General features: G+C 34.9%; 1 protein-coding gene across 3 annotated transcripts in view; it reads right to left on the bottom strand.

Annotated features, from left to right (window-relative positions):
* LOC132099077 (kinesin-like protein KIF21A) overlaps positions 1 to 15,504 on the bottom strand; it is a 44,719-nt gene extending 29,215 nt beyond the window's left edge. For all 3 annotated transcript variants that reach the window (XM_059505511.1, XM_059505512.1, XM_059505513.1), the window contains exons 1-2: positions 15,205 to 15,504; positions 1,855 to 2,077 (exon numbers count right to left, since the gene is read on the bottom strand). In XM_059505511.1, the coding sequence (XP_059361494.1) occupies positions 1,855 to 2,077; positions 15,205 to 15,248 (267 nt within the window). In that variant the 5' untranslated portion in view covers positions 15,249 to 15,504. The remainder of the gene's footprint in view (positions 1 to 1,854; positions 2,078 to 15,204) is intronic.
* Positions 15,505 to 15,525: the final 21 nt, after the last annotated feature.

Genomic DNA, 15,525 nt, shown 5'->3' with positions numbered 1-15,525 from the left:
AGGGGGAGTGACAGCCCAGACAAAAGAAGTTTGGGGTCTCTGTAGCTATAGACACAGAGAGGAATGACACACAGGGCCTATGCGCACATCATCCACTGACAGGAAGACAAGGCCATCGAACAACAGGGGGAGAATTAACAAAGCCAGAAAAGCCTGACGAAAAGTAGGGACTCTCATGAGGGAGAGTTTTTAAAATCATTATTCAAAGAAAGAACTTAAGACAAAAATACACTAACTCTATGGGGGGTGGGAGGTGGGCAGGGCAATACATTTGTGCTGAGGAAATTAAGACCCTTTAAGTAATCTATTATTGTTCAAAAAAAAAATGCAGCGTTCATGTTCTGGCATTAGTTTCATGGTTTGTTTGCCTTGCTTGATGTGTAGCATGCTCCACAGCCCACAACTGCTTTGCCTTAATAAATAACAGTTACCAGGTTTTTGTTGATATAACAGTGATACAGAACAACAGCAATGCTAAATTAAAATGTATACATTTATATATTTAGTACTTAAAATAAAAGTGACACAACAGTGAACGCACACACACACCATGAACACACACCCGGAGCAGTGTGTGCCATCATAATAAAGAAGTTACTTGTTATCCCAATAAAATGTAGTTAGCAATAGAACTTTTATGAATTTTGCAGCCAAAATACAATTGGCAGAATTAAAAAGATAAGTGCAGGCTATAAATGAACTAAAGCACAGTTGCATGACTTCAGCATCATCATTGTTAAGCTTCCGACATTTTCCTGAAACAAGCTACTAACAAAAACTACTAACAGCTAACTACACTGAAGCTATTTGAGGGTGCATGCTTTTAAATTAATTACTAATATTTTTTTTTCATTTATTTAATCTGGCACAAAAAAATGGAGATCTCAATAGAGAGCTGCAGGGATGAGGTCAAGTTGCAGGCCAAAACCTGGAAACAAAGTCAATGGATTTTTGAATGAGTTTTTAGTTAAATGCCTGACTTAAGGTCTGTGGATAACGCAAGTGCAAGATATTTTCAAGTTATATTCTTAAACATTAAATACATTAGTAATACTTTATTGTAAGGCTTTTACTAGAAAAGGGGTCTTAATATGGTCATTACTAACAAGTGTCTAAATGTTGAAAGGTGGAGACATTGAAGCAACAACAGTGTAGTAGTTTATGGCTATATATTTATTTAGGATTCATAAGATTTGTGTTCACTTATGCAGATTATCATGTTGAATAAAAATCATATACTTTTGTTGGTCACAGAGCTTATTTTCTCCAGTAATCCTAAAACAGAAACATCTTGTTGTTTTTTTTTCAAAAGAATGATGCTAATGTCTGAGTCGGCCTACAAAACTACTTCATCGCCACAGTATTACACTTGAACAGATAAGTTTAAACTAATTTAACTATAAAATTCTATAATTTATAACCGAGTTGAAAACCATGTGATGAACTGCAGGATTTAATTAAATATTTTCCCTATAAAGCAAAAACACAACAACAAGCTTTGAAATGCTTTTTGAACTGGTTCTATTACACTGTTAAAATGAGATGATTTACTAAAATGGAACTATCTTATGAGGTGATGATTTCATATGAATTGGTAAAATGCAATTCATATGGAAAACTACTGTATAAATACTGAACATAGTTAAGAATTGCCATGAGAGTGTGCTGAAAACTGCGTTCGTAACATTTAATCTAACAATAAAACCAATAATAATAATGAAATTCTTGCCTAAAATGGAAAACTTCTGCACCAATAGTTAAAAGTTAAGAACTGGGCTAAAAACCCAAACATTTTCAGTGTGGATTAAATGACTTCATTTCATCACTGGGTTTCTTGTCATTTTACAGTCTTACCTGTCCATAGGCGAAGATAGTGGCATTATATCCTTCAAAACAGCCTTCGATGAGTTTCTCAGTGCAGTTGCTGTAGATACTGTCCTGCTGCGAGTCCATGTCAAAAACATAGTTAAACGTGAAGGCCTTGTCCTTTCCCAGAACAACCTGGGGCTCCCCAGGGGTCACGAATGTGCAGATGTGACATCCCTCTATCTTTTCCTTTGCCAGCTGTGGACGAACCCTGGAAGAAAGAGACAAATTGTTTATCTGAATAAATGTTTTTATCTTGAAACCACAGTGTTAGATTTAAAAAAAAAAGTCAGATCAAAAAATATTTTTGAAAGAACATAATGAAGAATTGTTGCATGACAGTTAAAAAGTTTGTATATTTGATATTCCAATAATCTATTGATCTGATATTTGATATTTATTGACATTAAGTTGATAAACTTTTTTTTATTTTTCACAAATACAGTAAAAGACGTCAAGATCTTTGAGGTGGGACAGGCCGAAATTCCTATTTTAACAGTTGATAAAAAATGTGATTTAAAAGCTATTCATGCTAGGTAAGTGTGTTCCATAATGGTTTGTATACTAAACTATGAAAAACACAAAAGAACAACAAAATAAAATAAAAACCTTGGGATTTGTGCCTCTAATGGTCAAGTATACTGTATTCATGGAAAGTGACAAAGACACTCCAACCCTGAGTTTGTTCATGAACAGACGCGTTCTGTTAGAGGAGAGCAAGAGAAAAAAAAACAGTCACACCCTGGGATTTACTCACATTTTCTGTTTTCATTATTTAAACCTTTCCTTCAAAACAACTTGCTGCTCTGCCTCTTACTTTATTAGCCCTTATTCCATTGATTTTTGAAGTAGATTTATCATTTATCCATGCAGAACTTGCTATGTGTCCGAATGCAATAAATAAAGCAATGCAAATGTTCAGAAAGGAGGTAAAACTAAAATGTCTTAAACTATATTACAAGAAACACTGACTAACATAAGTGCACATACATTTGAATGCAATTCTATTTTAAATTATGTTATTATTAGTTATTATTTAGAATACATGTTACAAAAATTACAATAACATTTTCTAGACATGTCAACTGTGTGTCTTTCTGTAAGGCAAGCTAAAGGCAAATCAGTTGCTATAGTCCATAAAAAAAATAAAATAAAAGTGAAAACATTTGTATGCGGATTTCATATAAAATTCTGTTATATGAATCAGTATCCTAATAATTTAAACTCTGTTCTTAACCTCCGTTAGTAACATGATTTTCCAGCTGCAAGCTTCTTTCCTCTCTTTCAGTTGTGAGGTCACTTTTAAGACAGTAATGCTAGTCAGACACTCTTGTGTGTCCTGTCTTTTCCAGTGACATCTCCAGTGTCTCCAACCCTCTAAAATACTGAAAACAGGCATTCAAGGGTTAACGTTGTTCCTCGTTTCAGAGCTACTCATGTGTGCCAGCGCATTCTACGCAGCTTAGAAAAGGGGTTACATGAAAATACAACTTAAAAATAAGCCATGTTACAATGCCGACCTCTGACCACTATAAATCTTTAAAGTCTTGAGGATATATAAATTGGTCTTGTTAACCCAAATGCACGCCAAGAACCCCTCAACCACAAATGATGTCAATGCGAGACCATACTATGCCTCTACATGTGTAATTATACATACTGTAAAAGATATTGTGAGACATTTATGAGACTGAAAAACGTTTCCCATTTCAACAGCTTCCACAAAACACTCTAGTGAGTCATCTGACAGATTTGAAAATTAGGTTCAAATGAACACCCAGTGTTTATCTGAAACAGAATTGTTTATTTAGGGATTCAATCTGGCAAAGACAATTTTGAGTAACCAATGCTCATTCCACCTTGCACCTAAGATACACATGATATTATATAATATTATATATATATATATATATATATATATATATATATATATATATATATAAACACTGAATCATCCAGCAAAGAAACAAGTAACTTCCTTCATAAGTGAGTCATTGACTTAGTCACTCAAAAAACTTGTCAAAAAAAAATAAAATGCTAATTTATTCCGGATTTTAACATTACCTTGTGTTGTTCTGAAACATGCAAAGTTTGATTGATAAGATAACTGGCAAACTGAGTCTAAATTGCTTATTAATTTGCCATATAAGAGTATAATCACACAGTACTAAAGCTGTTTTTCTCATTACATAACCAATTATTATTATCATTAAATATCTGTCGACACAAATGATCATTTGATCCAAGCAATAAGAATTATTACTGGATTTTCCAAAAAAAGATTTTCCTCAAATGCACTAAAATAATCATTAATCAAAACTCATAAGACTTTCATTTATCTTTGAAACACAAATGGACACATTTAACATTCAAAGCTTTAAGGTTCCAATGTTTATATGGGAATCTTTTCATTATATAAAACAATTGTGACTTTTCAGAAGACTTTGAGTATACCACTTGATTCATATGGAATACTTTTTTATGATGCATTTGAGAACTTCTTTAAGCTTTAAGTTAAGTTCAATGGATTTTCTTGTTATATATCATCTAATGTTATGCATGGGGAGGGTCACACATTGTTCACAAGGCATCAAATAAAGCTCAGATTCTGACTGAACCCGTTTACCTCAACCCGAAGGCCTCATTACTGCAATTACAGTGACAAAGACATCTCCACGGCCTCCTCTTTCCCATGAAAAAGATCAGTAGCTTAAGTGGATTGGACCATGTTTTACAAGTCAAACAGTCATTACCCAAAAGCACAAGGGACATATGATGGAGACAGATGGGTAAGTTCTGGTCCATCCTGCCCTAAAAAAGTATGACCCTGTAAAAGATGTGTCTCAATCAAAATTCAGAATCAATCAATCAATCAGTTTCTCAGTTCCAGTGTTTGTTTATAATATAAAAAAAATATGTTAAAATATGCTCCATAGTGTCAACACAAAAGAACATGGATTGACCCTGATATCACACATTCCATTGATTCTAGATAGTATGACTAATAAACATACTGATCGGTCTGGATTCCTTTGAGTGATACTAGTAATCAGCTAACAGATAACATGTTTGCGATATCTACAATACACACTTTTAAAAACTATAATGGGACTTCATGACAGTTGCAGTCATTATAATAATTAAGATAATAAATTTCATCTATTCAACCTGCACGGATTTGATAAACATGATAAACAGCTTTTGACTCCACACCCACAGATCCGAGTGAAGCATATTACAAACAAAAATGCTAAGAACTGCCTTAAAAATGTACAGGTAAATATCAGGGTGCAAAGCTTTTAACCTGTCTGCCCACAAACAGTATGTACAACATGCATCATGTTTACAAGGCTGGCAGACCAAGTGATTTTGACTAAAAACTAGTAAAAGAACCTCACAATCTCATGGCACTTCGTAACTATTTTACATTTTGGCAAAAATTGTTAGCTAATTTGTATGAATTCGTACAAATTTGTTCATTTCAAATTGCCATATCTTAAAATAGTATTCCAGTAAGATTGGGTTTGAAAGAACCTTACTGTATTCTCTACAACAATGTAATTGCTTAGCTTCCAGTTAAATGCATTGTGGAAAAAAATTAATTAGCTAGTTATTACAGTTTCTCAAAAGCATAGAAACACAGCAGTCATTCAAACCCCATTCCCTAACAATAAATCATACTTCCACCCAAAGCCAAAGCTCGATACCTGTAGTTTGCCATTTATGAATGCATGTTGGAACTATGGTATCTGGAAACAGTTGAACAAATAACTGAACTTTGTATAGATGGCATTAATTTAATTGTGTGCCATTTAATTAATTTAATGGCATAGACATTTGAAGGTAACTCTATTGGGCTTGCAATGCATTGGCCATGTATTTACAGTAAAGTCTCATACAAATGGGATTAGTATTGCCATGGTGACCTCTAGTGATTTGTAAAAATTTGAGGTTGTCTGTTATGTTAATCCCACGCAAAGCATCTGTAAATTGTAAAGATAAAATTCCCCCCACAAACGATCTACCATATTTCGCCGAACACAGAGGTCCTGTGAAAATATTAGTCCTATGCAAATCGGCATCTTTGTGATTTGGCAGGTCATATACAGTGGTGTGAAAAAGTGTTGGCCCCCTTCCTGATTTCTTATTTGTCACACTTCAATGTTTCAGATCATCAAACAAATTTAAATATTAGTAAAAGATAACACAAGTGAACACATTTTTATCATTAAGGGAAAAGAAAATCCAAAATTACATGGCCCTGTGTGAAAAACTATTTGCCCCCAAATATAATAACTGGTTGGGCCACCCTTAGAAGCAACAACTGCAATCAAGCATTTACAATAACTTGCCATGTGTTTGTTACAGCGCCATGGAGGAATTTTGGTCCACTCATCTATGCAGAATTGTTGTAATTCAGCCACATTGGAGGAAAATTGGAAACTGCCTTTTAAAGGTCATGCCACAACATCTCAATAGGATTCAAGTCAGGACTTTGACTAGGCTACTCCAAAGTCTTCAATTTTTTTTTCTTCAGCCATTCAGAAGTGGACTTGCTCGTGTGTTTTGGATCATTGTCCCTGCTGCAGAACCCAAGTTTACTTCAGCTTGAGGTCACGAACAGATGAACAGATCTCCCTCAGGATTTTTTTATAAACAGCAGAAATCATGGTTCCATTTATCACAGCAAGTCTTCCAGGTCCTGAAGCAGCAAAACAGCCCCAGACCATCACACTTACCACCACCATATTTTACTGTTGGTATGATGTTCTTTTTCTGAAATGTGGTGTTACTTTTATGCCAGACGTAATGGGACACACACCTTCCAAAAAGTTAAACTTTTGTCTCGTCAGTCAACAGAGAATTTCCCCAAAAGTCTTGGTGATCATCAAGATGTTTTCTGGCAAAACTGAGATGAGCCTTTATGTTCTTTTAGCTCAGCAGCGGTTTTCATCTTGGAACTCTGCATTGCAGACCATTTTAGCACAGTCTCTTTCTTATGGTAGAGTCATGAACACTGACCTTAAGGCAACTTAAGGCAAGTGAAGCCTGCAGTTCTTTGAATGTTGTTGTGGGGTCTTTTGTGATGAGTCATCGCTGTGCTCTTGGGGTAATTTTGGTCGGCCGGTCACTCCTGGGAAGGTCCTCCACTGTTCCATGTTTTTGCCATTTGTGAACAATGGCTCTCACTGTGGTTTGCTGGAGTCCCAGAGACTTAGCAATGGCTTTATAACATTTTCCAGCCTGATAGATCTCAATTACTTTCTTTTGTTCTACTTCACTTTGTCAGGTAGGTCCTATTTAAGAGATTTCTTGATTGTGAATCGGTGTTGCAGTAATCAGGCCTGGGTGTGGCTAGAAAAATGTTAACTCAGGTGTGATAAACCACAGTTTTAACGGTGGCAAACACTTCTTCACACAGAGCCATGTAGAATAGAATACAAAACTTTAGAGCTTTAGTGTTCTGAAAGTATTTTGGGTGCTGGCTCATATCGCTATACACCATACAACTATACACTTTGCAAAAAGAGAAAACCGATCAGAAGAGCGAAAACAAAAAGAACTATTAGGCTAGATGGACATGGATGACGTACAGTATGGCAGCATATGGTAAGGAACATTCTTCTGTTTATGATATATCATACACCTAGGCCAAAAACAACAATACATTTCCAAGCAATATCCTATCCAGAAATAGTGCAAAATCAAGCAGGGGGGTTCACATCATAATTCAAAGTTAATGTGCTACAAATAAATCAAGCGTAAAGTTTGAGCTTTAAGATTTTAACCTGGTGAAATGTAAATGACAAAGGGCAAAAACTATACTTCTTTCTTAATTAATCCATCTAACTGGACCATAGAGCGGTGCTCCCAACCAACTGAAATCTGGCTACTTCAGGTTACAGGATTACTTTTGCATATGTATTTATGTGAGCGTGTATGCATTGACTCTTCAAACATTCAATGAAAGGTTGTGTAACCCAAGCAGAATATTCCGGGGTAAATGAGTGACTACAGCGAGTGCACATGAGACAGAAATGGGATGTGAGGAATTCGCCGCCTTCATTTTCCGTTTGCTATCCTTGAACATTCAACAAAATGATCACATTATCTGTGTTGTATTGTCCTGATTTAAAGCCTGATTGAAGTGTTGGCTTTGCATGGATTAGTTTTGAGTTTCAGGGCTTCTATACGGTTTTAATTTGGATTTCATTTAAATAACCTAATAAACAGGTACAAACAAGCTTGATTTCTTACGTAATGCCACAGGAAGCACAAGCATGTGATGTCAAATTCACAGCATTTTACAATTAATAACTAATTTTAATTAAAAAAAATAATGATATTTACAGTATATCTGTGCCAGCCCTGTTACTGCAAAAATTTCCCAATACTACAAAAACAAACAAACACATAAAATTAATTAATTAAATACACGTGAAAAATAACATCAATAAATTATTTGGGCACTTTCGACAACACGTTTTTCTGTTTATTAACTTCAAAGCTTATTTGGAACTACATTTCTTTTTTTATTTTTATTATTTTACGTTTAATGTGCACTGCTAGAAAATAAAACCAAACAAATAATGTTTTTACGTACATTCCAGACTTCCACTGTAGATGCATAACTGTCAACTACTATTTTATTATATATATATATATATATTTATATCTTCTGCATGTACAGTAACAGATGTTGTACATAAAGCTTAAATTGGTTCAAACTCTGACATCTTTTAAAATCCTGTCAGGATGAGCATGTCTCTTGTGTATTTTAAAAATGGGGGAGTATTTTCATCAGCTGTGCCCAATCACTCTAAAAAAAAGTGCAAATTAAGTTGGGTTGACCTGCACATACAGGAAATGTCCATACTGGCTGACTGTCTGCCCAAAGGTCTTACTGCACACATGAGGTTATGGACAGGAAGGTCATAGGTGACTGTGATGTTGTTCGACTGCCACCCTATAAGGTTCAGGCAGGAACAAAAGAACAAAAAACAAGAAAACAAGGACCCAAAACATCCACCCATGTCTACTCCCATAAGCTCATCGGCACAAAACATCAACAATTATACATGGAAAGAATCAGTTGCTTTTGGAATGGAGATATTTAAATGTAAAGTGTGCTGTTTTTTATGCTAAAAAAAGCAATTTTATTTTATTTTTTACTGTAAAGACAACTAAGTCATTCGTATTTTAATATTCCTTAGAAAATGTTTATGTTTCGTTGTTTTTACAATTATGTTGGTGGTGGGAAAAAAACAATGGATCTTCTAATAATGTATTTTTATAAACTGTGTCCATAATCAGCACATTTGCTGTTTTAAAAGCAAATCACAAGATATCTCTATGGAGTAGGGCCTAAATAAAAGCACTTTTCTGTTTAAACTAGATACATTATACAGTATATGGGAAAACAGAGGGATGGGACAAAAAGCCAAATAAGAGACCAAGTGACAGAAGAAAGATATACTGTACATATTTTTGGCTTTTCAGAATAGCTGTGGTGGAAATTGTTGCGTCTCACTCTTCAACAAGGCCTTTAACGTGCACAGATGCCTCCCATGCTTAAGTAAATATTAAAGCATCTAAAGCCGTTCATTAATGCCATTGTCTTTGTATACACAACCACCCAACCCAGTATGCATGCGAGTCTGCTAACTCATCAATTCACATGACAGATGGTTTCTAGGGTTGGTTCTGCTCTGCCTGGCTCATAAATAATCATGACCAGACCTAAAAAAATAAATGAAAAATAAATCAATGGGTTTCAACAGAAGGTGGAACTCTTGATTTCATCTAGTCCACCCATTTTACTACTTCTGAAAATCTGGAACTATTATGCCCAGTCAGGCTACTCTCAAGAATGTAGAGGTTAAATACACAGAACCTATTGAAATTGTATTTTATGTATCTTTCATATACTTTCATATACATACTATGTCAAAGGTTTGGAATACTTAAGGTCATAAAGGTCATCAATGTTAAGATCAGCATTTATTAAAAAAACATACAGTTAAAACTGTAATATTGAAACTGCCATTGAAAAGTTTGGTGTATGTAAGATTAAAACAAAAAAGAGAGAAATAAGCACAAAATTGTTTTCAATAATGATAATAACAAGAACCAATAATACTGATAATAACTGAGCACAACATAATAGAATGATTTCTGAGGGGATTGTATGACATTGAAAACTGACTGTTTTACATCTCATGACTATATGGTGAAATTTTAACCAAAGGAAAGGTTTTGATTCAGTTTCTCAGTAACGGATGTTTGACACACAGTCTTACAGACTAAAAATAATATGAAAATAGGTCAAATAAGTGATAAGCTATGTGTGCCATAACCAAACAGAGATACACTCATCTGCAACACAAACCTCAGACCAATTCGTAAAACTCAGAGAGTAATTCGACAAAGCAGCCCGTTGTTAAGACCAGGGGCTTAAAATATTAATTCTGTGACTGGTGGTATTGAATATACCAGTGGTGGAATCTTACAGGCCACAAGAAAACTGCTCAAACCTACACATGTAAAGCCCTTATAAACATGTTGTCAAATACTTTCAGCTGTATCACAGAAGTATGACAAGTGTTTATTGCCATGCAAAAGCAAAAAAATCTCTTCTTTCAAGAATGAATTCACAGCACATGCTGACATATCCATAACCATAAATGGCCCTTGGTTAAAGATGTCCCCAATGAGCATCAGAAATCTATTCAATGTCAAATTAGGAGAACAACAGATGAATGAATCCAGGAGTCTCTGAACACAAGATAAATGAAGTGCTTTGAAAGCAACAGTGTAACAGGTAGAGACTGGTACTATATCAACAACCAACCGCAGCCTGGATTAAATAAAAATTACTAAGGTTACCAAATCACATGTCTTTCTAGCGACATGCTTCAGCTTCGGGCATCATCAGACGTGGTTTTGCGAACTAGAGATACTGCCATTGACGTAATGATAATTAAACAGTTGCCGTGACTTTGGACTCACAAACAAAGAAGAATGATGACTTGTCTTCCATTAACTCAAAGTTTAAACCTCAGGGCCTTCGACCGTAACTTCATTTTAAAAGGACTTAAAGACTGCTACTGTTTTTATTATCCTATGCCAGACACCAAAATACTGATGTCATTCCCCATGGAGAGGAAAGCCACTGATACACAGTATAAATACATTTTTTAAAGCAATTCCGAGATATAGTGATGCACTGATACCACTTTTTTTTTTTTTTTTTTTATTTACAAATATTGGGCACAGAGACAAAAGAAGAAGAAGAAGAAGAAGAAGAAGAACAATCATGTTATTTGGCTTTAGTTAGCAAACAGAATTTTTCTCCAGTTATTTTCAACCTTAATTATACCTGTTAAAATATATTGTATAATGGGTTGCACAATATACATCGGCCAATGATTAATGCGCATCTCATCAGTAAAGCTGGTTATCTAATCAGCAGTAAATTCCATCAGGTGCGTGATTTCACATAGAGCAGCTGTTACTACACAGAGCCGTTGTTAACTGACAAGCTGCGCAAATCCACGTTCATTATTAGCTTGGATTTCCACATCTAGTCAGTTTACAACAGCTCTGTGTAGTAACAGCTGCTCTATGTGAAATCACGCACCTAATGGTATATTGTGCACCCCTATTGTATAAGCTTTTGTTACTTTCACTGTTCATTTAAATGGCGATTAGAGCGACTCCATCGCAGCAGCTCAATACTGTAATGCAGGGAACCACTCCTTATACATCATACGAGTATGCCCGTAATATTTTGATGTAATCTGTGTCACGCGCACTGTACAAGGACCCTCATGTAAATAAAAAACATAAATTCAGGGCAAGCTAAACTTGCGCTGCATGCACACGTTTGCATTGGTGCAGAAGACACTTCTAGTCTAGTGAAGTACACAGTCTGCTAGTTTTACTTTTGCTGTAATCGTGTATGCTTGACGTTTAAAATAAATGTTGTTTATAGTGAATGCCCCTATAATTTTTGTTTTATATTTACGATTTAGTTTGAATCCAAATGCAGTAAATAATGAAGTGAACAGCAATTAAGATCATGCAACAGAAGTGCGTGCTCTCTGACTCTCTCTCGCTCCATCGTTCTCCTTACGTCACATAACTTTAGTATCCTGTACACTGTTTTGGTTGCTTGCTTTTGACATCTGACCAAACTACAAACTTTCCAGTGATGTCTGTGTGAGATATTCACTCGACAAGCTAGCAAATCTGCGCAGCTACGCACTCTATCGCGCTCTGCTTATCAGCTCGTACACATCCGCTATACAGGCATGAATTTTGAACATTATATTAATTACTTACATGTACTTCGTAGACATCCTTAATCTCTAATAACTTAATTCTACTCTCTGTTGTTCTGTTGTCAGTGTTTATTTTTCTGGACACAGCTTTGTTCACACGCTGTGTAGTATCGGCTTTTGGTATCGGGCATTTTTACAGGAGCACAGTATTGGGGCCGATACCGAAGAAACTGGAAATGTGGCTTATGTCAACACAAGCAACTTCTTAAGGACTGAACATACTCCACACAAGCACACTTCTAATTATGTCAGTTCGATTTCACTTATTACAAATGTTTCAAGTATTTCATTACAATGTATGTGTTGTAAACTCAGCTTTGCCATAAGGGGCACTATAGTCTATAGCATATTACATTAGCAAAACTACTGTACTTCTATTAAATTAGCTAATCTACTAAACATTAAGTAGCCTATAGCATTAGCTAAACTATTTCCATCTAAACTAATAAGCATTAGTTAAACGGTTCTATTATCTGAACTGTTTCCATTAAATAAACTAGACAACTAAATATTAGTTAAATTATAGCATTAGCTATAGCTGCTTCTACCATATTAGCTAAACTACCACAACGTTACCGAAACGCTTACGCTTATACTAAAGGTTCTAAATTAAATGTTAGCTAAACTATAGCATTACCTAAACTGCTATTACAAAATTAGCTAAATTAGATAGGATTCATTTGAGCAGCACTGCAGAGAAAGTTAGTTAAAGTTAGCTAAAATGTTGACATGTTTATAGCCCATAAATTAGTAGCTATTTGAATAATAACAAATTCAGTTTAATGTTCCAGACACCTAAAGGAAACTCTATGACTAGAAATGTCTAAAGAAAAACATGGTTGTACTCTAAGTTGGACCTGTTTGTTTACCTCAGTTTGACAGATTAACAAACTCATGTGACCTGTACTGGATTGTTTTAATGCCTACCAAGCTAAAACCATCAAGATCAGATATGTGACTATTATAAAACACAGTACCATTCACATTTTCTGTAAACAATACAGAATTCCTTCCTCTTTCATCAATAAAAGTCAAACAAATCAATTCTCAGATTGTCCAGGTCATAAACGAAACCATTTCCATGTGGATCCAGCACCGGTTTTAGCACATATAAAGTTTTCTCTCTGACAGGCTTTCATACGCAAACACGATGCCTTCATGGAAATTTGACAGAAGAATAAAGAAGTGGAGTAAATGACATCAGGCCTAAGTCCAAATGTTAAGCAAACTGAGCTGCAGGTCAAAGTCTGTCAGCTTCAAGTAACCAGAGCTCCCGAGGCCAGAACAATGTAACATGAGCGTACAAACGGCCTTTGTTTTTCAACCGAGCTTTTTCCAACCACAAAAAGAAGCATTCGGTGTGTCCTTTCAATTTAGTCACAAAAGGATGTGTTTAATGAAGAAGATAACATCATTTCTAAGATATTATCCCCACAGACTTTAACGGCACAGACCACTTAAAGGGACAGTTCACTCATTCTGTCATCCTTTACTCACCTTCATTCTTTCTTGTGTGGAATCAGTTTTTATTATTATTAATTATTATTATTTTTTGTTATTAATGGTCATTAAAACTATTAAAATAAATTCAGTTAATTAAAATAAAAGTGAAATAAGATAAATGAAAATCTTAAATAAACGTTGCATTGGCAAGTGAAATAGGTTTAAGTCTTAAAATTTCTAAAGATAAAACTGAAATATTAAAAATAAAATCTAATATTATTACCAAAGACTATTACTTAACTCAAATACTATTAAACATTATAATAGTATATAAGTGATACTACAATCTGTCCATAAAATGGAAGTCAATGTGGTCCAAACTTCAGTACTACAGACTTTCACTGTACAAAAACATTACTGAAAACATATTCTTCTGTTTCACAGAAGAAACATACATATACAGGGTTTAAATTAGACTATATATGGATGAGAAAATGATTTTTGAACTTAAATTTTGAGTGAACTATCCCTTTAACATACAATCAAAGGTATTTGTCCAAGTAAATAAGAAGTTTGACTAGCAATAGAAATTTGACCTAAACCTTGACAACAGTATAACATTTTCAGATTTAGCCCCACTTCAGCTCAAGAGACCTCAGTAGAATAATGTATTCAGAAAATAACTTGAGATTTGCATATCAATAAAACATGCATATCAATTATAAACATAATAGGCCTTACAGACTTACTGTGATATATAATATATAGTAGCCTGGACCCACATGTGTTACTTTGATCACCAGAACAAAGCATATAGAAAAATGAAGAAAAAGCTATATGCGAGCGTATAATGATACATTTTTATATCAAAACATAAAGAGTCCATGCTTTTAAACACAACAAGACAATAAAGCCTAGATACAACATAAAAGACAGTGATCTTACACAATATATTCACATTAGTGCACAAGAAGGAAACAAATAAATATACGGATGACAATAAAAATTACATCCTAAAGCCTAATAAAGTATGAATGTAATGATCTGTTCCAATTTAATAACAACCAGAAGAGTAAAATAAAAAGTATATATAGTCTTATATTTACATATCTATTAATCATTATGAGTACAATATAAACACAATAAGGCCTTGGCCATACTGTAACATAACACATACTGTAACAGTTGGACCCACTTCGTAATCAACAGAAGTCAGACCTGATCAGATGGAGAAATAAAAGAAAATCTACACTTTAACACTTTATATTCTACAGCATTCTACATCAACCATATTTATCAACACAATAAGGCCCTACAGCCGGATTTAGGATTAAAAATAGGGTAAAAATAAGAGATGCCACATCCATGCATATAATCTTATATTTTTAAACGCTAGGCGTTTGCGTAAACACAATGAGCTCGTGCAGAACATAAAGCCCTGATGATAGTGTGACATTGTAGCAGGTACATTAGAGGCGGGTACATATGGAGCATCAGTGAGACTACATTGGCTCTTCTATATACTGCATACAATAAATGTATTAAGTTATACCTGACAGCCACGCGCACTGAGCTCTCATCTTGTCCCGAAGACATGTTCCCGGTCAGGACACACGGGATAAATATAGCTGAATTTCCTTTTCTTTACCGGCTTAAGCAGACACACTAACAGATCGTCCCTACCGGCGTCTATTCTGCCATTAAAAAGCTTAAGTGGTCCAAACGGGTGCTCTTTTGACAGGGAAATGCAAATATGAAATAAGACATCTCGTGTTCAGCGCAGCGCGTTACATGTTTAATGAGCTGAACGGAGAATGAGTGCGCTCGCTCACACACAGTCATCTGTCCTAAGGAGCGACGCTCTCCTGAGTAT

This window comes from Carassius carassius, chromosome 22 (assembly GCF_963082965.1).
Source record: "Carassius carassius chromosome 22, fCarCar2.1, whole genome shotgun sequence".
Taxonomy (NCBI): Eukaryota; Metazoa; Chordata; class Actinopteri; order Cypriniformes; family Cyprinidae; genus Carassius; species Carassius carassius.
Note: the sequence above shows the minus strand (reverse complement) of the source record. Positions and strands in the feature narration are given on the sequence as shown.